The sequence below is a fragment of the Convolutriloba macropyga genome, unplaced genomic scaffold (genome assembly GCF_964194025.1).
Source record: "Convolutriloba macropyga unplaced genomic scaffold, txConMacr16.3 SCAFFOLD_990, whole genome shotgun sequence".
NCBI classification, from domain to species: Eukaryota; Metazoa; Xenacoelomorpha; order Acoela; family Convolutidae; genus Convolutriloba; species Convolutriloba macropyga.
In genome coordinates this window covers 15,124-40,169 of record NW_027450760.1, presented here as the reverse complement: position 1 = coordinate 40,169, position 25,046 = coordinate 15,124, and the positions used below count along the sequence as shown (strand labels likewise).

Genomic DNA, 25,046 nt, shown 5'->3' with positions numbered 1-25,046 from the left:
AGCCGCGATAGACGCTTGTGGCTTTCCATGAACTGAAACAACCAACGAAATGTAATAGACAGATTGGTCAACAGTGTTTCAACAGACCACCAGACTTTTTGGTTAGATTCGGACGATCAATTTTATGAGACACATACATTCTCTAAGGTATTTAAAATTTAATTGAATTTAGTATTCAAAATAGAGAACTCAAGTCTCTAAAACTCAAAAATTTGGGCATATACCTTTGGCACTACTTAGATGTACACTATTGACCTTTAACCAGTAAATAGTCATAAAGTTGTTTTTCATTAAGCGAGTCCAGAAGTAATTTTTTTGATTGAGGAAAGTCAAACACTTGACCTAAAAGCAGAACAAATGACGTCACGCACAGAAAATTTAAATGCATAGTAGTAGAAATAGCTGAAATTGAAAAAGTCAATTCCCAGGAGTCAAGTCGCAAAAATCATGGAAATGACTAATTAGAAACAAAAACACGATAACCCAAAAAACAGCTTTTGCTTCGCGGCTGTTCATAATCATTACCTTGAAATTGTTGGCGGTCGTCTAACTAACTTCTTCTTTTCTCCCAAATCTAATTTGAGACCTTTACTCTTTTCTCTTTCTAGGCAGTTGTCTGCCTCGATTTCAATTATGAACATCGTAGAAAAGTGAAAGAGCAACCGCTGAATTTATGTTCTTTAAGACATTTTTGTCAAACGCTGTATGAGAAACTGGTCATTCGGGCGCACTTAATACTTTTTAGAACGCAAGATCTATTTAAATTGAATTTCGAGCGCATTTATTAAATATTTGTGTTCTATACCTTATTTGTTGCTGCATGTTGCATGGAGCCAAGCTTGAAAATTAGCAAGCTTGGTTTGTTGGAGAACTTTTGTATATAATATTTGTTTGGAAATTGGATAAAAGAATATCACTTTTGTTGTTCGCTCAAATTAGAGCTGACAAAACTGTATTAATGTTGATTTCTTTTTTCAACAAAAAATTAAATGTGTTGGTGAGTTCAAATTTTGAGTTTTCTAGTTACGTAAAAAAATCAGACAAGTATCGACCTCACTTGTTTATATTTATGTATGTTTTAATTTGAGATTACATCAAGTTTTCAAACATAACTGACTAACTTCGAGCGAATTTTTCTCAAACGACCGGCGAGCGCTTTACTTCAGCAACAATTTTGTGTTTTAATAAACATGCCAATTTTCTAATTAGATTCGGTCTGTAATTTTCCTTAAACACATAACTCTATAACTAAAAAACCAAAATGCAGCTTTCTTAAAATTAATTTTCAGAATGTAAATCTCCAGACCCTAATACCCAAGAATTAGGTCATAAACCTTTCGCACTGCTTAGATGCGCACTATTGACTAGTAAATGTTCATAAAATATGATGCTTATTAAACGAGTTTTCAAGTAAGTTTTTTGTGATGTGAGTCACGCAATTGACCAAATAGCAGAACAAATGACGTCACGCACACAAACTTTTACTAAATGGCAGTAGAAATCAGTGAAAATGAAAATATCAATTCCAAGAAATCAGGTCCTAAGAATCATCGATGGAGACGATAAATTACAAATAGCAACTTGTCCTCAAAAACAGTCGCTAGTAATATAAAAAGCTGACTAGAACCACAACGGGGGGGGACATTATGTATTAAGATAGAGAATGCAGAAATTGTCCCCCTAGGGGGGACACTTAGGGGGACATTTAACGTAAATTCGCAGTAAATGTCCCCCTAAGTGCCCCCCTAGGGGACAATTTCTGCATTCCCTATCTTAATACATAATGTCCCCCACGTTGTGGTTCTGATCAGCTCCTATTTTTTTTCTGAAAAAAATTGTATTTCACAAAAATTTGTTGTTTTTGTCTCTAAAAGATGTGAACTAGTTTGAAACATGTTCTGTGAGTAAAAAAAGTAGTCGGAAACGCCTTTTTCGAAAATTGAATTTTTTGTCCCATCGGGGGACAATAATTTCTAAAATTTTTTGAAAAATGTGGCCTAAAAAATTTTTCTTTATTTTTTGGCTTTAATCAATGTCAAATGCTGTGAAACATGTTTTGTGAGTGAAAAAAGTTGTCGGAAATACTTTTTTCAAAAATTGAAATTTTGGTCCTATTTTTTGAAAAATGGGGTGTAAAAAATGATTGGTGATTTTTTGTCTTTAATCAAAGTGAAATGTTGTGAAACATGTTTTGTGAGTGAAAAAAGTTGCCCGAAACACTTTTTTCGGAAATTGATATTTTTATCCCGTAGGTGGACAATAACCTGTAATTTTTTTTGAAAAATGGCGTCTAAAAAATTTTTGTCATTTTTTTGGCTTTAATCAATGTGAAATGCTGTGAAACATGTTTTGTGAGTGAAAAAAGTTGTCTGAAACACTTTTTTCAAAAATCGAAATTTTGGTCGCATAGGGGGACCAGAACTTGTAAATTTTTTTGCAAAATGGGTTCTAAAAAATTTTTGTCAAATTTTTGGCTTTAATCAATGTGAAATGTTATGAAAAAGGGGTCCAAAAATTTTCAACGCTATTTCACTTTTAATCAATATGAGAAGTTGTGAAACACGTTTGGTGTGATAAACAACAACATTCATCTCACCGCCACACCCCAAACACTCCGCTAAACATCAGCCAATTACAATCACCACAAACATACACAACAATGCATGCACACACACACACGCGCAAACACCCAAACACACACACACACACCACGCACCTACACCAACCACACCCAAACTAAACCCCCGAACCATCAGAGATCTCTAGTTGTTTATAAAGCCAATCCCAGCCAATCAGGTTTTTCTAAGTAAAACATTTCAACTGTGGTACACATATGCATACAAAAAAAATCTATAAATTTACGTAAAAAGATTGAGCAGGAGATAGTTTTGATCTACCGACCTGTGGGTTATGGGCCCAGCGCGCTTCCCCTGCGCCATCCTGCCTTAATACAAACTTACAATTATGAACACGTAAAAACAGAGAGATCGAATACATACATACTTGCATACATACATACAAACGTACATACATACATTTATACATACATACATACATACATACATACATACATACATACATACATACATACATACATACATACATACATACATACATACATACATATATACATACATACATACATACATACATACATACATACATACATACATACATACATACATACATACATACATACATACATACATACATACATACATACATACATACATACATACATACATACATACATACATACATACATACATACATACATACATACATACATACATACATACATACATACATACATACATACATACATACATACATACATACATACATACATACATACATACATACATACATACATACATACACACATACATACATGCATACATACATATATACATACATACATACATCCATAAAAACATGCATACATATATACATACATACATACATTCATACACATACATACATAAATATACACATTGATAAAAAACCAGAGTTGTACAAGGAAATAACTTTTCACGTAATTATGTGCACAATTATGGTCATAATCACTTATGTCCATAAATGTATACATAAATGGGACAAAAAAAATAACAACTCACCTGTTAGTAGATGTATAAAATGATAGATGATATATTAATTGAAGAGTCACCGGATCATGCTCAAACACGTTCAGGGTCAAAAAACTTTCCAAAATAAATTGACCAATCGGAGTGCTGCTTGGTTTATTATTCAGGTTGACAACCAATCAGAATTGAAAGATTTATAAACAAAAACTCTAAACGCTCGCGTTAAGTAAACAGTAAATAATGAACACAATAGGAACAAAAGACATCAAGCTCATTCATGATAGAGTTTTAGCACTGAGAGGTAACATAAATTATACACACATCTTATCGACAATTATATTTCGTAGCTGCTTGTTCTTTGTTAGATCCAGAAATTGACGGAGAAATAGCACTTAAATTTGGACCCTATGGTGGTTTCATTGAAATTGACAATTCAAGACTAGATCCTTTACTGAAACGGAGCAAAGTGCTACGACTTCATGCTGCATTGCATGACGCCGCTGGATTTATAAAAGATTGCAGAAACAAAGGCCCTGGATATGTTTACGCTTTCCGTTACTCACCAGTAAACAATTGTCTTTTTGGACACCTGACTGGAATATTATTCATTCTATCAGTGAAAATTTTTCAGTCACAATTATTTCGTGAATTGGAATGCTAGAAAATTTTGGCTGCAAAACCACAAATATTATTGTCCTTGATCTCGAAGGTTTCAAACTTAAGTCACTTGGATTCATTATAAAAGAACTCAGTTTGTGTTCCAGTTACAACGATACAATATTTTTCAAACCGCCGCTTAAATTCACTGATTTACCCGCACACGATAGACAAACTGTTATTTGGTTGACCAAAAACCTATACGGTCTTGATTGGGACGAAGGTGATATACCTTACTGTGATTTGAAAACAATCTGTCTGAGTTTCCGTTTCTGGTTCATACGGAAAAACTTTTTTGCCAAAGGCATTGAAAAGTGTGAGCTCCTCAGTAATCTTTTACAAAAAAACTGTTTATAATCTGGAGGATCTAAATTGTCCCCGAATCTCAGAGATAATATCAGAAGAACAAGTTCCCTCCTGTTATTTTCATTCAAACTTTCGTTTAACAAACGATCAGTTATCAAATCACTGCGCGGAACGTAAAGCAAGAATATTCTCAAAGTGGACACAAAGTGATGTACAGAGAAGACACGGCAACTTTAACAACTTATCTGTCAGACAACTTGAAGATATTCACTTGCTTGACTCCACTTGAGGATCAGCCGATTGTAATAATCAACAGAGTTCAGGATCCCTCTCCACCAATACAGAATATTTTTTAAGTGATCAACAGAACCGAGCGAACTATCTCAACAATAAGCCAAAAACAGCACAACAACCGCGTTACAACTCGCTTTATAGCGCAGCAGCAAAACGTTATTTTGCAACCATTACTCTTTCTCCCGACGAACTAGACAGCTTTAGGGCTTTCCTGCCCGTGATAGATAATTTCTATCACTTCCAACTGTACGTAAAAAATAAACAGAGAGCTCGAGAACATCGGAATCAGTTCAACTATGGCTATGAACAAAACAAACCAGAAGCCTATGCAGTCCCCCAAAGAGCAGCGAATCCCACGTTGGAAGCAATGGGCGGACAAAAAAGTTCCTCAATTTAGATTTAAAAAAACATCACCAGAACGTGAGCTATCACTAAATGAGATGCCGAATGAGTTGCGATTATATGTCTTGGAGCACCCCGAAGTTGAAAAAGTCTTCAGTCAACCATCGTTCGAAGAAAATGACTCTTCAACCGTTTGTTATAAACTAGAGAAAAAAAGTCATATTAAAGGTTTCAATTTGTTTGAGTTCTGGTACATGAAACAGTTGCCCAGAGAATAATTCAAAAATTAACATTTTATATCATCTGTGTTTCAATTAACTTTTCAATTAATTATTTTTCTCCAATGAATCAGAGAGACGAGGCTGACGCCGGTATCAGTAATTTAGTCTTTGATGTGAACAACAAGGAGAGGCCCATGGCGTTGTCGTTCAAACTCAACAGTGGCAAGGTCCGAAGTAATATTTTTTGTTCAAGTTAATATCATTGTCTTAATGATCATTCTTTGCTTCTCTATGCTCTTTCTATTATCAGAAAGCTGTGAAAAGAAATCAATTTGGATTGCTCTCTTATCGAGTTTAGTTGGTTACATTTTACCTAATCCCAAACTATGAACAAAATTATTCTTACACATGACAGGGTATTCATGTCAATTGTAGGATCAAGTGGTTGTGGTAAAACAGAACTCTTGTTTCGAATGCTAAAAGGTTCGACCTTTTATCCACGTTTTGAGAAAATTTATTATTTTTACAAAGAGTTCCAACCACTTTTCAAAGATATGCAACAAGTTATACCAGGGATTGAGTTTCTAAAATACTCAGGCTTTGATATAACAAAAAATCTATTGCATTGTCTGTGTATCTATGATGATTCATGTGAAGAAATCTTCAACGATAAAGAATTTGTAAAAATAGCTACCTCAGGACGTCATCGCAAATTACATGTTATATACGTCAAGCATAATTTGTTCCATCAAAGCAAATGATCCAGAACCATTGATCTGAATACAACACACATAATATTATTCAAGTCGCTTCGTGACATTCAACAAATTGAATATCTTGGAAAACAGTTGAATTGTCTCCAACTGATAAAAGAAGCATACAAACTAGCAACTGCGGAGCCCTTTGGACATTTTATTATTGATCTCCATCCCAAAACCAGTCAGGGTTTACGATTTGCGTCACATATTATTGGACCTATTCCTTCAATTTTTTACATTCCTTCGGAGGAAGCCGTTGTTACACCAATTACGAATGAAAAAGAAACATTTGCTTATGCTCAAGCAATGGGCAAATAGCACAAACAAGAACTTCAACATTGAATCCAAGTTACTTAAAGACGGCGACTTCATTTGGTTTCTGAGTGACTGTGTGATGAACGTACTCTCTGGAGTTGTTCCAGTCAATAAAAAAGGACTAAAAAAATTTGAAAAGACTCTGCGTCAACTTTCGAACAGGAAAGTAGGGAAAACTGAACGGTTAAAAATAATTCAATCTTCTTCGGGCAACAATCTCATTCAACTCATAGCATTACCCTGCATTGAATATCTAGAACAAAATGCATACTGAAGAGTTTGTGTTAATACCTAAACAGATGTATACAAGAGAACAACCTCATGTCTCTCAATTACTCAGCAACAAAAATATTCACAATCCAGCCAAGCAGATATCACTTCTCCAGAGAAACAAGTCACCATCAGCTCCTTCTGCCTCGCAACAGGATACAAAACAACAGACTGACGCTTCAGTGGACGATAGAAGTACAATAAACGAGCTTTTGGCGAAATCTTCTACGACAGACAACACATCGACTATCAAAAAAGGAGTGCTGAATGATATTAGAATCTTGAAGGGGATAAAGTTTGAAAGAGCGAATACAATACTGGACATAATAGAGGAATCAGATTCTTTGTCCTTGGACTCATCAAAGAGATTGCTTATTAATGGTACAAATACAGAAATTCTTGCTGCTACATTTCTTTACAATCTACAGCAAACCACTTGCAAACTATCTTTCGAACAATTCAGTGTATTAACTCATCTTGATATTGGTTCGCATTTGACTTGTAACAAATACGCCAAAAAGTTTCTAAATTTATCATCTGAAGAGAGACTGCAATTTTTGGAATATGAGTCGGACAAAGAAGTCGCTTCAAAATCCCAGCGAAAGAAAACAAAAGCTTCTGACAACGACCAGAGAAACTTTGAAGAGGCAGAAAAAAAATCAAACCAACCAGCCCCTGGGAGAATTACTTCCTATCAAGTTAAACAGTTAGACAAATTGTGCACTAAAGGCAGTGCTGCATTTGGTAGCATTGCTAACTTGAAGAAGGCTAGCGGTTTCACCAGAGGCAAAATTGTTCGCTATCTTCAGTCGAAAGCCCCGTACACGAAATACAGACAATTCAGGGAAGGTTTTCCCCGACTGAAAGCTGTTGCATATAGAATAAATGAAATCTGGTCTGTCGATGTTGCGTATATGGAGAAAGTTGCCCAACACAACAACGGTGTAAAAAATTTGTTAGTGGCTGTGGATGTTTTATCACGTTTCTTACGAGTTCAACCAATGAAAACTTTATATGCAAAAGATGCTGTTGAAGCGTTCAAAAAAATGATCAAGAAGAAACAGCCAGAAAAAGTATGGACAGACAAGGGATCAGAGTTCAAAGGAGTTTTCAAAAAATTTTGTGAAAAGAAAGGAATTCTTTTATATACAACAGAAAGCGAAACCAAGTCGGCATTTGCAGAGAGGAACATTCGCTCGCTTAAAAACATCATTTACAAATATTTGGAAGAAAAGTGGACTTGGACATATATTGAAGATTTACCCCAGTTTGTAAATACTATAAACAGTCGTGTTAACCGGGTAACACATTTAGCACCTATAAAAGTTTTCAAAAAACATGAACCAATTTTAATTTCATCAGCAGTCAACACAGCAAAGTACAAACCAAAATACGAAAAAGGAGACCTTGTTAGGATTGCAAAGCACGACAAAAAATTCAGAAAAGGTTATAAACAAAATTATACAGACGAAGTTTTTACGATATTCAAAACTGCTACCGTGAGTCCACCAACGTACAATCTTATAGATGCAAACAACGTTATAATTGAAGGTAAATTTTATGAACCGGAATTAGTCCAAGTAAACGTGTTAGTTACTGCAGACGAATAAAATGAATCCCGCCAAAGAATTCACAATCGACCTAATATCCAACGCATCAATGGAAGTTTTTGCTGAAAACACAATGGCAAAATTCCGTAACCAGTTATCTCAACCACTTATTTTGGATGGAGAAGGGCGAGTAGCTTTATCTTCAATATCCTTCCCATCAAATATCAACAGCGTCAATTCAAACGGGTTAGTCGTTTATAAAAACTCGGGAGTGGAACTCGATGCCTCAAATAATCGCAGTGGACACCTCAGAAAAATTGGCAAAGGCATTTACAGTAGCTTGGATCATCTAATAGATGAACTCAGGCGAATTGCTCAGTTTAAACAATTTGATTTTACTTTTGACAAAATTACTCATAAACTGGTTTTACAATTCGGAGCGAATGAGGGTTTTTCATTTGAAAACGAAGAAGTTCCAAGTATTCTTGGCTTCAAGGGTATAAAAGACAACTCGCATGATGGATACATTCATATTGGATACAAATCACACAAAACTCTCAATAGACACCAAAGTGATTTTCCAGTTGATATAACCTGTGGCTCACAATTAATATTTGTCTAAATAGACGTTATAGAATATCAAATTATTGGAGACGTGAGAGCTCCTGTAATTAAAATCATTGAGACCGAAAGGCGTTTAAGAAACGGCAGCATAAACGCTGTGACACCTATTCATCACAAGACATTTAAAATTCTGGATTACAAGCCCATACTTTCTAACAATATTCAGAACATTAAAGTGGAGTTGAGGAACGAAGCCGGAAAACTTATTCCATTTAATGGTACAGGAAAAGTGATATTGGGCTTAAAGTTTCAAAAAATCAAGTGAAATGGAAGCTTACTACTGCAACCAAGCATAACAGTCGATGCCACATTTCTCCGGTCATTTTCGTCAAAGAGGAAGTGGCTTTGGAGCCCTCGCAGCAGGTATTGGAAGAGTTGCTTTACCATTGGCAAGAAGAATTATTTGGCCCACTGCCAAAAGAATTGGCCGAGAGCTTTTAGTGCAGGGTACACTTGAGTTGGTTGAAATAGCAACGAAACGAAAGTCGGCAAAGCAGGCGTTGAAAAGCACGGTTGCAAAAACAGCCCGAAAACAATTTGGTGGGTCTCTCCATTCACACATAACACGAGGCCGGCAAAATATTAAACGTCGAAGACAACAATATGCTAAACCTCGAACCTACAAGAAAAGTTCCACTAAAAAAATCATTTCTCGAAAACCACAGCCAAGAAGAAGTCGACTGGATTTTTTCTCTCGAGTCAAAAATGCGAACTAATATTGTAATACCTTCCGAAGCCACTCACAGTTCCTTGGATTTATTTGAAAAACCACCTTTGCTAGTCACCTTTGATCAATCATTTGAGCAAAAAAACTGGACCACTTTATTCTGCCTCTGGATCATCGCTCGAATTTGAAGTTGTAGGCGATCGCAACAATTTCATAGATTTGCAGAAAATTTATTTGGAAGTAAAATGTCGAATACAAAATGCTGATGGAACTGATTTGCGATATACCGCCGGCGATGCAACCGCAACCGATGCTGCATATTTTGTCAACAATGTTCTTCATTCACTGTTCGCCGACTGCACTGTTTCTGCAAATGGAATAAAATTTTCCTCAGCTAATGGACACTATGCTCATAAAAGTTTTATTGAAACAGAATTTTCACATGTAACCGATGCAAAGAAAACTCGGTTAAAGTGTCAAGGTTACGAGTATGAACCGAACCCCGCTGGTATTGCAGCAGCTTCAAGGGATCAAAAGGCAGGTAGCTGTGAGAGAATCGGAACAAATTACTTTATATGGAAAGCTCGCTGTTGATTACTTTTTCTGTGAAAAACATCTAGTAAGTGGTGTTACCTTGAGACTTTCTTTCCGAAGATCGCAAGATGATTTTGTTACCATTAGTGAGACAGCGGCCAAAAATTACAAAGTTAAAATCGATGAAGCAAACTTATTTGTTAGAAAGATTACAGTGTCAGACAACGTTGTTGGAGCCATTGAAAAAACACTCCTAAAAACTCCGGCAATATATCGCTACAATGAAGTAATAACAAAAACATTCCTCGCAACAGCAGGTCAAAGCAGTTGGAAACATGAAGATATTTTCACAAAAGAACCAATAAGGCGGCTGATTGTTGCATTGTGCAGGAGCAATGCTTTCATTGGAACTAACAATAACAATCCCTACCACTATCAAAAGTTTGATTTGAGTGAAATTACGGTCTATCGAAACGGGTTCGCAACAGCTGGCACTCCAATGTTAACAAATGATAACAAGCGCCTGTATTACAATTCAATTAGGGACCTAGCTTATGTTGAAAAGGGTCATGGAATACCCCTAATATATTTTGCGCATCACTTTATAATGGTCTTTGACTTAACTAGCACGCAAGAGGCGACACACAATTTTATTCATCCCGAACTAACAAACTCATCATTATCGGTTGAACTGAAATTTGATACTGGTTTGCCAAACAACATTGAAATTTTTTTCCTGGGAGAAAAATCGTCTACTGTGTACATTGACTCTGCAAGAAACGTATCCAAAAATGTTCTACCTATGGATGCTTACTAATGGATGAAGACCAATTTTATATTCATGTTCAAAAGTGCAAACATCTCAAATTTAAATTTCAAGGTGTTTAAGCGGCTGACAATTATCCCTTAAATTTACCAGTTAACAGTTTTTTAATTGTGAATGCATCGCGAGCTGATTCTATTGGTTCACATTGGGTGATGCTTGCGAAACGCTACGCACACCCCGTACTATACTTTGCAGATCCGTTAGCACTACCTCTGGCCTATAAAGACATTTTCTCCCGCTTACAGCAGTGTACGGATTTACATATGATGATGGATATTATGGAGCACAGAAGTGATATTCAGTCTCCCCTGCAATCAGCAGACTCGCAACTGTGTGGTTTATTTTGCATCTATATTGCTCATTATTTCTATAGCAGTAAGTTTCCATTTGTACCTGATGTAAATGAATCGCAATTGTTGGCATTTTCAAAACATATGGAGTGAAATTGAATTAATTGTTCTATCACAGCATTATTTTAGACAGTAGAATGTTTACAGAACTGAAAGTTTATCAAATAGTCTGAAGTCTCACGTACAAAAATTCCCTGCCCACTTCAAAGTACATACATAATCTGATAGAGAGCAGAAGAATGTTCATCAAGCATTAGTTGACAAAAACGTTTTACAGTCACATCGGAGATAGTAGAAGCACATATGTTAGAAGTGGTAGTAGTATTGGTTGAGAGTCTTTTCACAGGGTTAGGCAGAGGAAGTTGTTTCTTAGTTTTGTTGGTTGAAACATGATTAAACTTTGACAAGTACTCCACAGCAACATGTAAGCGAGAGACAAAAGCACCATGAGTAACAAAATTTTTCTCCGTAGGCAAAATAAGGATTTTAAAACAAGTCACAAGGCAAGGTATCGTTGCAGGAGCATACGGAGAAAAAACAATATTATCTTTGGGACCTGTATCTTCAAAAATGAGATGCCAATGATTGGAACCAAACGAACAACCATCGGTAACAGTTGAAGACGAATGATGACCTTACGCATTATTTTCTATTCCAGAATCTTGAGGTTTTGGTTCTGTGTCGCAAATAGTGTATTTGAATCGTTTTTGAAATTTTTTGAAGTATTCAGGACAGTTTTCGTACATAGCTTCAACCATAGTAAGAGACTAAACTGAGTGAGTAAACAGTGATATACCTCTATGAATTATTGGGTTTGAGTTGATAACATGGTGTAAACAAAATTTCAAGGTCGTTCGAAGACGAAAATTCTTTACATTGTTGTTATTTTTATTGCTTGTAAACAAATTCTGTCTAGACATTAAGTAAACAAACTATAGCTGTCTGGTTTTTCTGAAGCTCACCAAACAAATCAAAGCTGTGGCATTTTCCCGAAGTTCCACAATCTTTAACATGAGGTAAACTTTGGGTTCTTTTCATTGCTTTTGAATAAATTTTGTCTAGACATTAAGTAAACAAATCGGAGTTGTCGTAATTTACAGAAGTTCTGTGCATGAATAAAGGCTGTCGTAATTTCCCGAAGTTCTGCAAACTTTGCTGTGATTGGTTGACGACTCGAAATAAAATCTATTTTTAGTAACATAAATAAATATTTCAACGTTATTGCTCGCATCTAGTCATGAATTTCTGCAGAACTTGAGAGACATTTGTTTATTCATATTCTAGGACTCAGTTGTCAATACCTTCCGACAAGAATAAATTTGTTCATTCCATAGTTAAACTTACCCAGTTATAACAAAATGCCTGCAAAAGATCGAAACCTGTCCGTCAACTGTGAAAAATGTGGAAAATCTGTTGTAAAGACCAATATTGCTCGCCACAGGAAGACATGTATGATGGGCACTCTTTACTGTAAGAAAAAGAATTGTAACTTTGCGACAAAAAATGCTGCAGAATTATCATACCATATTGCGAAGGCTCACGGAGCAAAAGTTCGTAATACACTGAACAAATGTGTTGTCTGTCAGAAACAGTTCCCAAGTTTCTACTCACTTCAACTGCATCGCAAAAAAGCACGTCAAGCTAGCACAAAAGTTGGGTCCTCAAGCACAAACCGTGTTCGTGATATTATGGAGAAAATTGATAACGATAGCGAACCATTGAAAGAAGAAATGGCAGCTTGTCGGCATTTACTTGACGATATGCATGCTGAGCATGGCAGACAGGAAGTTTTCAACTTCAGTTTACCGAATTTGGACACCAAAGAGATCAACGAAAAACTCAATGAAGTTTTTGCAAACCTCAACTGTGCTACAAAAATCAACATAGCTTTGGGGTTTCTGTTACAAAATATAGAGACAAACGATTACCGACATTATTATCCGCATGAAAATAATTTACTGCTGGACCGAGCTTTTCTGCTCAGCAATAGAAACGATTTATTAAACATCCAGAACGAAATTGAGAAACTTGACTTGATTGAAGCATGTACACAGGAACGCCAAAACTCAATATGGCGATTCACAGTAATTACAAATGTTACTGTTTTTGCAGCGCTTCTGATGAATATACCTATGGATTGCACTGATTCGCATCTTCCAGAGCCAATATTAAGGAACCCTGAAGTAAATTGTCTGCTTTCAAATGGACACGATGAACCGTATAACGATAATTTGTGTTTGTTCCGTGCAATTGCTATTCATTTATTTGGATCAGTAGATGTTGAAATACAGGCAATTAAATTTTTTCACAATTTTGTTACTGCAAGTGGTTGCGACCCTGAAAACTTCACAGGTGTTTCCTTTGATCAAATTCCAATAATTGAAAAACAAATCAAACGAAACATTTTCATCTATGATTTTGACGTTGAAGATGGTGAAATTATCGGTGAACTTGTACGACGCAGCGTTGAACGATATGATGAAAACAATAAACTGCTTCGATATAACAATCATATCTGTTATGTTAATGATATCAACAAATTTTTCAAGAAATTTCGTTGTCCCAGCTGTGATGTGTTTTTCAACCATTCAGGTCATTTCAACCTGCATTTGAAAACTTGCAAAGAACGAGTGAAGAATATCTGTCCGCAGGGTGCTTATTCGTTGCGGGAAACACTATTTGAGAAGCTTGACAACTTCTCAATCACTTATCCAGAGGATTATACACTCTTCAGACATTTTGTCGTTTTCGACTTCGAAGCAATATGTGTTCAATCAGTGGAAGCCACTAACACACTGACAACATCATGGATTGGTTCTCATGTACCTGTATCGGTATCAATCTCTTCAAATTTGTTGGACGAACCAGTTTCCTTATGCAAAAACGATCTTAATCGTCTTATCATATCCTTTGTAGCTCAACTGGAAACGTTAGCAGCAAAAAACAAAGCGGACTTGAAACCCAAGTTCCTGCCGGTGGAAGCAGAGATCAAAACTAGGTTGAGTGATGTTTCCTTCGGACTGCAAATAATTTCCGAAACTCAACCAAACATCAGTAGCGAAACAGATGATAGTAATGCAACTAAAAATTTTTTACGAATCCAGCAAAAGCAACTCCTTGATCTCCAGCGTCATTTCAACAAATATGTTGACACTCTACCATTTTTTGGAATCAACAGTGGAAAATATGACCTAAATTTAATCAAAGCGTATATTATTCCCCATCTCCTTAACGATAGAGCTATTCAACCTACGGTAGTCAAAAAAGCAAATCAATTTATTTCTTTCAAATTCGGTGATATTCAGTTTCTCGATATTTTGAACTTTCTTGGTGGAGCAACATCACTGGATTCTTTTCTAAAATCATATCAATCTGAGGAGACAAAAGGATATTTTCCATATGAATGGTTCGATTCGTCGACAAAACTTGACTGCAATCATCTTCCAACCTATGATTCCTTCTTCAGCAAACTAAAAAATCTAAATCCTTTGGAGAAGGACTTCTGTCAGTTCAAGAAAATGATGGAATCTGGAAAAGAGGAATTAGATGTTCTCCGAGAACTGGGTTTGAAAGAGAAAACTTTATCTGGAAAAAAGAATTATGCTCTCCTTGAAAAATTGTGGAAGATGGAGAAAACGAAAACTTTTCGCGATTTCCTTCGCTGGTATAACAACAAAGATGTTGTACCAACTTTGCAAGCAATGAAGAAAATGATGACATTTTATCACGATCAGAAAATTGATAAGTTAAAGCTTGGGTGTACACTACCCAATTTGGCGAATATCGGTCTTCATAAATCAACTGATAGAAATTTTTACCCTTTCGTCAAAGCTGACAAAGACTTGCATGAGAAAATACGAAGTGAAATGACTGGTGGTCCATCAATAGTGTTTACGAGGAAAGCTGTTGTAGACAAAACATTCATCCGGAGGTCAAACAATATCTGTAAAGCAATAGTTGGAATAGATGCTAGCCAATTGTACCCCTTCTCCATGTGCCAAGCGATGCCAGCTGGACTCTACACTAGATGGGAGTTTGATAGCGATCTTCAAAAGTTCAGAGCTCGTCAAAACAAAATCAGGAAGTTTGAGAACATGGTAATGTCTTTCTATCAAGCAACCAGATCCAAATGCACTATTGAGAGCTTCTATACGACTGGAAAACAGAAAAAAATTGATTCCTTTTTTGTGGATGGCTTTTGTGGTCACTGCCAAACAATTTTTGAAGCCCGTGGATGCTACTACCATTTCTGTCCCTGTAGGGAAACTCAACCAAATCCTAGTGAGGATGAATTTGAATTTGGTATCCGGAAACGTGAATCCGATAAGTTACGAAAGTTTTATCTAGAAAAGAAAGGATATAAAGTTATAGAGATGAGAGAGTGTGAATGGTGGGATCTTGTTCAGGCGAACTCCATGTTGAAGAACCATGTTAGAAAAAATTTCCCCTACAAATTACCCTTGAGTAGTAAAAAACTGTTGGCGAGGATAGAGGAAGATAAGTTATTCGAATATGTACAATGTGATTTAGAAGTTCCTGAAGAGCTTCGTGAACGATTTGCAAACTTTCCTCCAATTTTCAAAAACTTTGATGTTGGAAGAGAGAATATAGGAAAATTCATGCTGGAATATGCTGAAAAAAACGCGTTATTGCTTAAACCACAACGAATGTTAATTTCGAGTTACAAATTAAACAATGGAATAGTTATAACACCATTATTAAAGTTTTATTTGAAGCTGGGTCTACGTTGTATCAAAATCCACAGATTCATTGAGTATACCCCACAAAAATGTTTCAACGGTTTCGTACAATATGTCGTTGATGCAAGACGAGAAGGTGATGAGAATCCGGACTCTAGCGTTGTTGCTGAAACTATGAAATTACTTGGGATAAGCTCGTATGGTTATCAGATTATGGATCGAAGTCGACACACAGAAACTCTTTATCTTAACGATGAAAAGACGCATAAAGCTTTAATAACCGTCTTTTTAGAAGATTGAACAACGTTTCGACAGATATATATGAGGTTGAGCTTGTGAAAAGCACTGTTGAGCATCGTGAACCAATAATTGTTGGATTCTTTATCTTACAGTATGCAAAACTGCGAATGCTGGAGCTCTACTACAACTTCTTTGACAAGTTCTGTGATGTTCAGAAATTCGAGGAGCTTGAAATGGACACTGATTCTTTGTATCTGGCTCTGGCCCATGAAAATCTCTATGAATGCAATAAACCAGAAATGAGGAGTATTTGGAATGAGATGAGAAGTAATGACTGTACAGATTTTTCTCATGCTAATAGTACAAGTAATTTTTTTCCAAGAACTTGTTGCGATAAACATATAAAACATGACAAGCGTGAGCCTGGATTATTCAAAGAGGAATTTCGATGTACTGAATTGCTATGTCTTTGTAGCAAAACGTACTGTTGCTATAATTCAGTAACGAACAAAACTAAGTTCAGCAGCAAAGGACTCAACAAGAGTGTTCTGGAAGAAAACAGTGATGGACCTTTACAGAAATACAAACGAGTCCTGGACGATGCAGTGAATATAGCCTCAACTAACAGAGGATTCAGAACTATAAATCACCAAATTCTAACCTATGAGCAAACAAAAAAAGAACTCTCGTTTTTCTATCCAAAACGAATGTGGATGCAAATGGAATTCATACGACGCCTTTGGTGATCTAAACTTTCTGATTCTTTTTCTTTCATTTTATACATTTAAATCAATTGTACGCTTGTGAACATGTGATGTGATCGTAATAAAATTTTTTCAAGTTGATGAGTCCACTGTTTAAAGTAATCATTCTTGTTGGGAAACCCGAACCGGGTTTTTAAAGTTCAAGCTGAGCATGTAAAAGTTTTCTGACTCATTTCGCAAGGTGTTGACCAGATCTGAGACAACCCTGGATGAAAAAATCGAGCAAGACTTATTCTTCTGGAATAAACAAACATCTGGAAATTCTTAAAGATCCTTTTGTTCTAGCACCTCTGTTGTGTATCAATGTAGACATCCATAAAATGAGACCAATAAAATGTTAATAGTTCATCAGAGGTCTATTTTGATCCATTTTTATTCCAGTTAACCCTTAGTTAAGTTGATTATTTCGTTTCTTTTTTATCAGTTGATTGAGATAATCCTTTTCACCTGTACGGTCTGTGAAAATCAAAATTAGCAATAGTTTGCTGTGATGTCATTCATGATAAATACGTGATTTATAAACTATATATTACGACAATCTGTATTAGCACATCAAATTGTATTAGCACTGCAGAATTTTCTGCCTTGCACTTATTCCCATTGAGCACTGTTTGCTACCAAGTACCTTAAAACATTAGCATCAAATTGATGACTCATTGTGAAAGAAAAGATTTAACACAGCTTCATTTTCCAACTTGCTATCTGTTAGCTTTTTTTATATTATTTTGTAATAAAAAATTTATTGAGAAATCTTATACATAGGACCTATTAACTATCTTAATCCGCTGCTGTCTTATTTCAAATTTTAGTACATGTAAAATCTAATACCTATCTTTATACATTACTGTTGAAAATCAAATCTTAAAACATGTATTACCTATCTTTATACGTTGCTACCATAACTCTAATGTTATTACATGTAAAATCTATTACCTATCTTTATACATTGATGGGATAACTCAATGATGACCGAAATGATTGGAAACCGCCATAGCAAATCGTTTTGGCGGTCGTCTAACTAATTTACTTTTTCTTTTGAATCTAATTTGAGACCTTTCTCAGTATCTATTTCTAAGCTGTTGTCTCCTTCGATTTTAAGTATGACAATTTTAGAAAAGTCTAGGAGCAACTCTTCGCTGACTTGCAGCTATTTGCGGCTGAATTTGTGTACTTTGTCATTTTTGCTACACGTTGTATAAGAAATTGGTCTTTCGTTCAAAAAATTTTCGAGCGCACTTAATATTTTTTAGAACGCAAAATCTAAATAAATTGAATTTCGAGCGCATTTATTAAGTATTTGTGTTCTATACCTTATTTCTGGCTACATGTTGCATGGGCCAAGAATGAAAATTAGCAAGCTTCGTTTCTTTGAAAACTTTTGTATAAAATATTTGTTTGGAAATTGGACAAAAAATGTCACTTTTAATGTTTGCTGAAGTTAGAGCTGGCAAAACTGTTTCAATAATAATTTATTTTTTCAACTAAAAATTAAATGTGTTAGTGAGTTCAAACTTTTGAGTTTTCTAATCACGTAAAAAATAATCAGACCAGTTTTAACCTCACTGGTAAATAAGTTTATATGTTTTATTTTGAGATTACATCAAGTTTTAAAACATAACTGACTAACTTCGAAAAATTTTTTCTCAAACGACTGGCGAGGTTTTTACTTTAGCAACAATTTTGTGCTTTAATAAACCAGTAGGCTTTTTGATAAAATTCGGACTAAAGTTTTTATGACACACATGCGCTCTATAAATAAAAAGCCTCAATGGAGCTTTTTTAAAATTTTTTTCCGGAATGAAAATCTCAAGACTCTAATACCCAAGATATTTTTGGCACTACTTAGATGCAAACTATTGACAAGTAAATGTTCATTAAGCGGATTTAAAAAAACAATTTTTGAGTGATATGGGTCACGCAATTGAACTAATAGCAGAATAAATGACATGACGCACACGAATTTTAACTACTTAGCAGTAGAAATTGGTGAAATTGAAAAAATAAATTCCAAGAAATCAGGTCCTAAGAATCATCGATGGAAACGACAAATTACAAAAAGCACCATGTCTTCAATAAAAGTCGCTATGGCGTTGCGGCTTTTAATAAAAGTTACTATAATCATTTTGGCGGTCGTCTAACTTACTTGATCGTTTTTTTTTGTATCTAATTTGAGACCTTTATCCGTATCTCTTTCTAAGCTGTTGTCTTCTTCCATTTTAATTATGACCGTTTTAGAAAAGTCTAGGAGCAACTCTTCGCTGAATTGCAGCCATCTGCGGCTGAATTTGAGTACTTTGAGTCATTGTTTGCCACACATTGTATGAGAACTTGGTCTTTCGGTCAAAAAAGTTATCGAGCGCATTGACTATTTTTTTGAATGCAAAATCTAATTAAACTGAATTTCGAGCGCATTTATTAGGTATTTGTGTTCTATAGCAAGTCGGATAAAAGAATCTCACCTTTTTGGTTTGACAAAATTACAACTGGAGAAATTGTATTAATGTTGATTTCTTTTTTCAACTAAAAATATGTTAGTTATTTCAAACTTTGAGTTTTTTTAATACGAAAAGAATAATCAAACCGGTATTAACATCGAATTTCAAAACATAACTGACTGACTTCGGGCAAATTTATCTCAAACGACCGGCGAGCACTTTACTTTAGCAACATGTTTGTGTTGCTTATAACCCCAGGATCCAAACGCAAAGTGCTATAACTCTCATTAAGGTTTTAACAAATAGGATTGAATTTTATTGGGAACCCTTTTCTTCTTGTGTTATTCACGTTTTTCAATTTTTTAACGTCATATTAACGTAGAGTTTTGAGTTTCAACCCAATTCTTGTTAATGTGATTTTTTTAATGTAATTTTACGTCATTAATTTTTAAAATTTTTCAAATTTTGAGCAATTTTCTTTTCCTGGCATTTTTGTGATCTCTTTTTCCTTCTTTTCTTGCAATATTATTCATTTTTGTGTTGAATGGTGTAAATTTGTTGAACAAAATGAATTGGTTTGATAGACTCATTATCAATATATTTGAAGAAGTTGAGGTTTCCCTTTGTCCAGATTTTTAAAATTTTTTAAGCGTTTATCTACCTCGCATCTATTTTGCTTGCTTTAAAAACAACGCAGCCGGCAGAGTTCCAGAGAATAGCCGCGATAGACGCTTGTGGCTTTCCATGAACTGAAACAACCAAAGAATTGTAATAGACAGATTGGTCAACAGTGTTTCAACAGACCACCAGACTTTTTGGTTAGATTCGGACGATCAATTTTATGAGACACATACATTCTCTAAGGTATTCAAAATTTAATTGAATTTAGTATTCAAAATCGAGAACTCAAGTCTCTAAAACTCAAAAATTTGGGCATATACCTTTGGCACTACTTAGATATACACTATTGACCTTTAACCAGTAAATAGACATAAAGTTTGTTTTTCATTAAGCGAGTCCAGAAGTATTTTTTTTGATTGAGGAAAGTCAAACACTTGACCTAAAAGCAGAACAAATGACGTCACGCACAAAAAATTTAAATGCATAGTAGTAGAAATAGCTGAAATTGAAAAAGTCAATTCCCAGGAGTCAAGTCGCAAAAATCATGGAAATGACTAATTAGAAACAAAAACACGATAACCCAAAAAACAGCTTTTGCTTCGCGGCTATTCATAATCATTACCTTGAAATTGTTGGCGGTCGTCTAACTAACTTCTTCTTTTCTCCCAAATCTAATTTGAGACCTTTATTCTTTTCTCTTTCTAGGCAGTTGTCTGCCTCGATTTCAATTATGAACATCGTAGAAAAGTGAAAGAGCAACCGCTGAATTCATGTTCCTTAAGTCATTTTTGTCAAACGCTGTATGAGAACCTGGTCATTCGGGAGCACTTAATACTTTTTAGAACGCAAGATCTAATTAAATTGAATTTCGAGCGCATTTATTAAATATTTGTGTTCTATACCTTATTTGTTGCTGCATGTTGCATGGAGCCAAGCTTGAAAATTAGCAAGCTTGGTTTGTTGGAGAACTTTTGTATATAATATTTGTTTGGAAATTGGATAAAAGAATATCACTTTTGTTGTTTGCTCAAATTAGAGCTGGCAAAACTGTATTAATGTTGATCTCTTTTTTCAACAAAAAATTAAATGTGTCAGTGAGTTCAAGTTTTGAGTTTTCTAATTACGCAAAAAACAATCAGACAGGTATTAACCGCACTGGTATATAAGTATGTATGTTTTAAGTTGAGATTACCTCAAGTTTTAAATCATAACGAATTGCTGATGGGGGACGACAGTGGGGGGGGGGGCAACAGTGGGGCGGGGGGCAACAGTGGGGGGTCTTCAACCTCTAAGAACCGCCCTTCACACCATAAGTATAAATCTCCAAAACAGTTTCTGTGAAAAGCATATTTGGAGCCTAGTGAGCTGAAAGGCTCTGAGAGCACTTATTGCGGGCTTGTCGCTACCTGTTTATTCCATGTTGAGGACGAAAAGTCAAATGGGTCAGACAAAAAATCGGTCAAGCGAGAAATGGCATTAAATAAGACCGACAGGACTAATATAATTGCTACAAACTTCGTTTGAGAGCAATTAATTACAGAGAATGATCTACCCTTTATTATTTTGTGTTTTTCCTATCTCTGCTTGATTTGGTAGGTTTAAGATAAAATTTGTATGAGTGTGGTGAGAACATTATGTGTGAATACACACTTTACCGAGCCTCCTTTTTTGACCAGAGTGCTTTGAAGATGTCAGCTCTCCGGAGAAAAACTCGTAGAAAATGGCCTTTGACCTTACAGCTGTTAAATCCAACAGAAACCTGTTTTACTTTGTTAAAAGGCCCAAAATATACAACACTATGGCATAGATTTTGTGTCATTAGTTTAATGAAATATTTTCGGTGTTATTGACAGTTACACTTACTCTCGACCAGATAAAACGTCTACCTTGCATGCGTAAGTACTCGTCTGCTTGGATTTCGTCTCAGAGGTAAGGAATGTGTCCTGCATATGGGCCATGGCAGAGAGTGTTTTGATGCCCAGAAAATCAGGAGTGGCATTTAGGTCACCACAGATAACTACCAGGTCACTAAGCGTCCAAAAGTGCCTCGCTAGCTGACCAATTTCCCACAACTGATGAAGACGGACGGCGTCTATGGAAAAAGAGAAATGCAAGTCATGATTTAAGTTACATAGATGCTACGATTTCCCAGTTTAAGGTTTCCTCTGAAAATTATAAGTGTCGGGTTTCAATAGTAATTTTTTCCCAAAAGCAACCGGCAAAATTATTAACTCTTTTCGTGTTGCAGCAGGGCGGCGACGAGAGGCAACGTGGGGTGAGGATAGCAGCCACTGTCAAACGTTCTTTTCATTAGTTTATCTCCCTCACCGCCAAACTGTGCATAGCTTTTACAGCAGCCAATAGTTTCTCGGATGCTCTTTGTAGCCTTTTTGGTAAATTTTGCTACTTTACGCAAATTTATTCAACATGTATTAGCATGTACTGTTTGAGTCAAGTATGGTCCTTTTCATGCCACTTTTTCGTCGGGTACGGTCTTTTCATAAGTCAACACCCAGATCTATGGCTAGTGAAAGGTCAACCGACGATTTCTTAAGTTTGAAACCAAACATACCGCTCAAACCGAACACACCGATGATTTCTAACGTGGAAAGCCGAAGATTTCTTGAGTCGTTTTTGTTCGGTCTTCTGGACTAGACAGCAAACATTGTTTCATAGATATAAACTAACACAAAGATACTTAAATTGTATTTTATTTGGTGTCAGGACAATTTACCCAATTCCATTTTACCCAAAGCCATTTTACCCCATGCCAACTTACCCAATTTACCCTATTGCTAAATTAACCAGAACGACCATTTTATTTGTTCTTACAAAGTATATATTAGTCATCAAATGTCAATTGTACATCTTTTTTCTTCTTAATTTAAAAGTCCCAGAGAAAAGTTTTGTTATCAAAAGTTGTTTCATAATTAAAAACTAAGTTAAAGATCACTCGAATTTGGAAGTTCTTGCTTACTGAAAAAAGTTACAAAGGAAAGGAAATTTTGAAACGCGGTAAAAACATGCAAAATTTTTAAAACGAGGTAAAAACGAGCATAATTTCTAAAAAAAGAGCTAAAGTCTGGTCATGGCTGATTATCGTCTGGATGGGCCTGATTATTAGGACACACCTCGACCTGGGCTGGCTTGTTAAAAATAGCACAGAGATATGAGTTAGAGTACACCGTTCAACAATTAGTTAATGTAATATATAGAACATCAACCATTAGTTCAACCATTAGTTAGTGTTAGAACAACATCAATCATTAGTTAGTGTAATATATGGTACAACATTACCTGACCAGTTTTTCTCAATTAACCCTTGATAAACACAAACGAGGGCAAATGTTATGTTATCTTGAAGGAAACTTCTTGTCTTATCGTTTTATTTTCGTTCACGGACCTGTTGTTACTCATGCCTGAAGAACAGACTTGATTTGGCAAAAGTGAAGCAATTGGGCACAGCAAATATCGGATCTTTCTGCCCCCCCCCCCCTCCCGCTGCACACTCCCCATAAATCCAGGGGGGCACACACTAATCTGCTTGGGGGGGGGGGGGGGGGAAGACGTCAATTGTTTTTTTTTTGTATATGTTGTATGGTTCCGATTCCAAATTGATAACAAAAGTATTATCTTGCAAAAAGCTGCAAACATGTCAATGGCTGGCATCATGACATCGCAGAGGTATACTTAAACGGCAAATTGGCTCATTCTGCCCTCGTATTTATCGTTTAATATAAATTTGGGACCTCTGGTTGCATCACTGGTTTCAACAAAGTTGTATTTTACTATGTATTAAGATTGGTAAATGTTTTCCCCTTGAAATCAGCATAATTTGTACACAGCATGATTTGTTCATGTAAACAATGTATACAGAGAACAATACAGAACTTAATTGGCTCGGGAAATTTTGACCGTAACGATTCAAGTTAAACTCTGCGGTTTGTTTATCAACTCACCTTTGGAGTCTGTACTGTCTTGTTCACTTTGTGGGTGTGTATTGATCAATGTCACTATAAACCCGTCAACTTCAAGTAAACTAACTCCACAACCCTTCCCACAAATCGAATCGATAGATCCAAAAGGGAACATCTTATCTTCTAACACAAATCTGTGCAAAAATGAGGAGACCATTTTGAATTTGGACATCGTTAACAGCCCGGATCCGGGCAGAAATCCAGATGGAAACCATGCATGTTGGGGGTACTTGGACTGCAGTTGGGACATGATGGCATCTTTGTGACTTCTCATCCAAATTTCTTGCAGACATACGATGTCGTAATCATTCATCAAGATGTTGTTGCAAATATCTCGGATTCGCCTCATTGTCTCTTCTGGTTTTTGTTGATCAGGTACCCCGGGAATGTAGTTCATAATGGGTACTGGTGGCAACAGGAAACAGTTGAGGGTCAAAATCTTTAACTTATATTCCCGATCGCCCATTCTGTGATTGGTCATTGTTCGATGCTTCAAATTGCTAACCTGTTAATTGGCAATTAATTCTAACTCAAATTTCGGTTTTTCCGTTTATGTCCCTCACCTTAATGCAACAATAATTTGCATTACCTAATTTTTGCATAATTATTTGCTAAAAATCTCAAAAGTTTGACTAGGGCACTAAGTATATGTTAGCACATGAATCTTAGCGCCAATTTTTTCTAATTTCTTCTAAGTTGTTAATAAGCCAAATGTTTCCGTTTTCAGGGCGAGGCAAGTGCTTTCGTTTCAGGTTTTGATGAGAAATGTCAAAAGTATTGGTGGGTTTGGCCTCGCCGCCAAAAATTATGTTTCCTTACTGCGAGTGGGCCGATAAGTTAGGGCCGCTAAGTTAGGGCCGCAAAATTTAGCATTCCACATTTGCACGTGCTAATTATATGTTAGCACATGAAAAGTAGCAGCTCAACGAGCAATAAGATTTATGTGCGAACTTATTTAGAGAACCAAAGGGTATGAAGGGCGTTAAACTTCAAATAAAATTGAAATTAAGT

The 25,046-nt window shown here is 35.8% G+C and overlaps 1 protein-coding gene across 1 annotated transcript in view; it reads right to left on the bottom strand.

Annotated features, from left to right (window-relative positions):
• LOC142356136 (sphingomyelin phosphodiesterase 2-like) overlaps window positions 1-24,516 on the bottom strand; it is a gene marked incomplete at its 3' end in the record, with an annotated part of 53,396 nt that extends 28,880 nt beyond the window's left edge. Inside the window, exons 1-3 of the mRNA XM_075408100.1 lie at window positions 24,018-24,516; window positions 23,356-23,379; window positions 21,945-22,150 (exon numbers count right to left, since the gene is read on the bottom strand). Of these exons, the coding sequence (XP_075264215.1) occupies window positions 21,945-22,150; window positions 23,356-23,379; window positions 24,018-24,516 (729 nt within the window). The remainder of the gene's footprint in view (window positions 1-21,944; window positions 22,151-23,355; window positions 23,380-24,017) is intronic.
• Window positions 24,517-25,046: the final 530 nt, after the last annotated feature.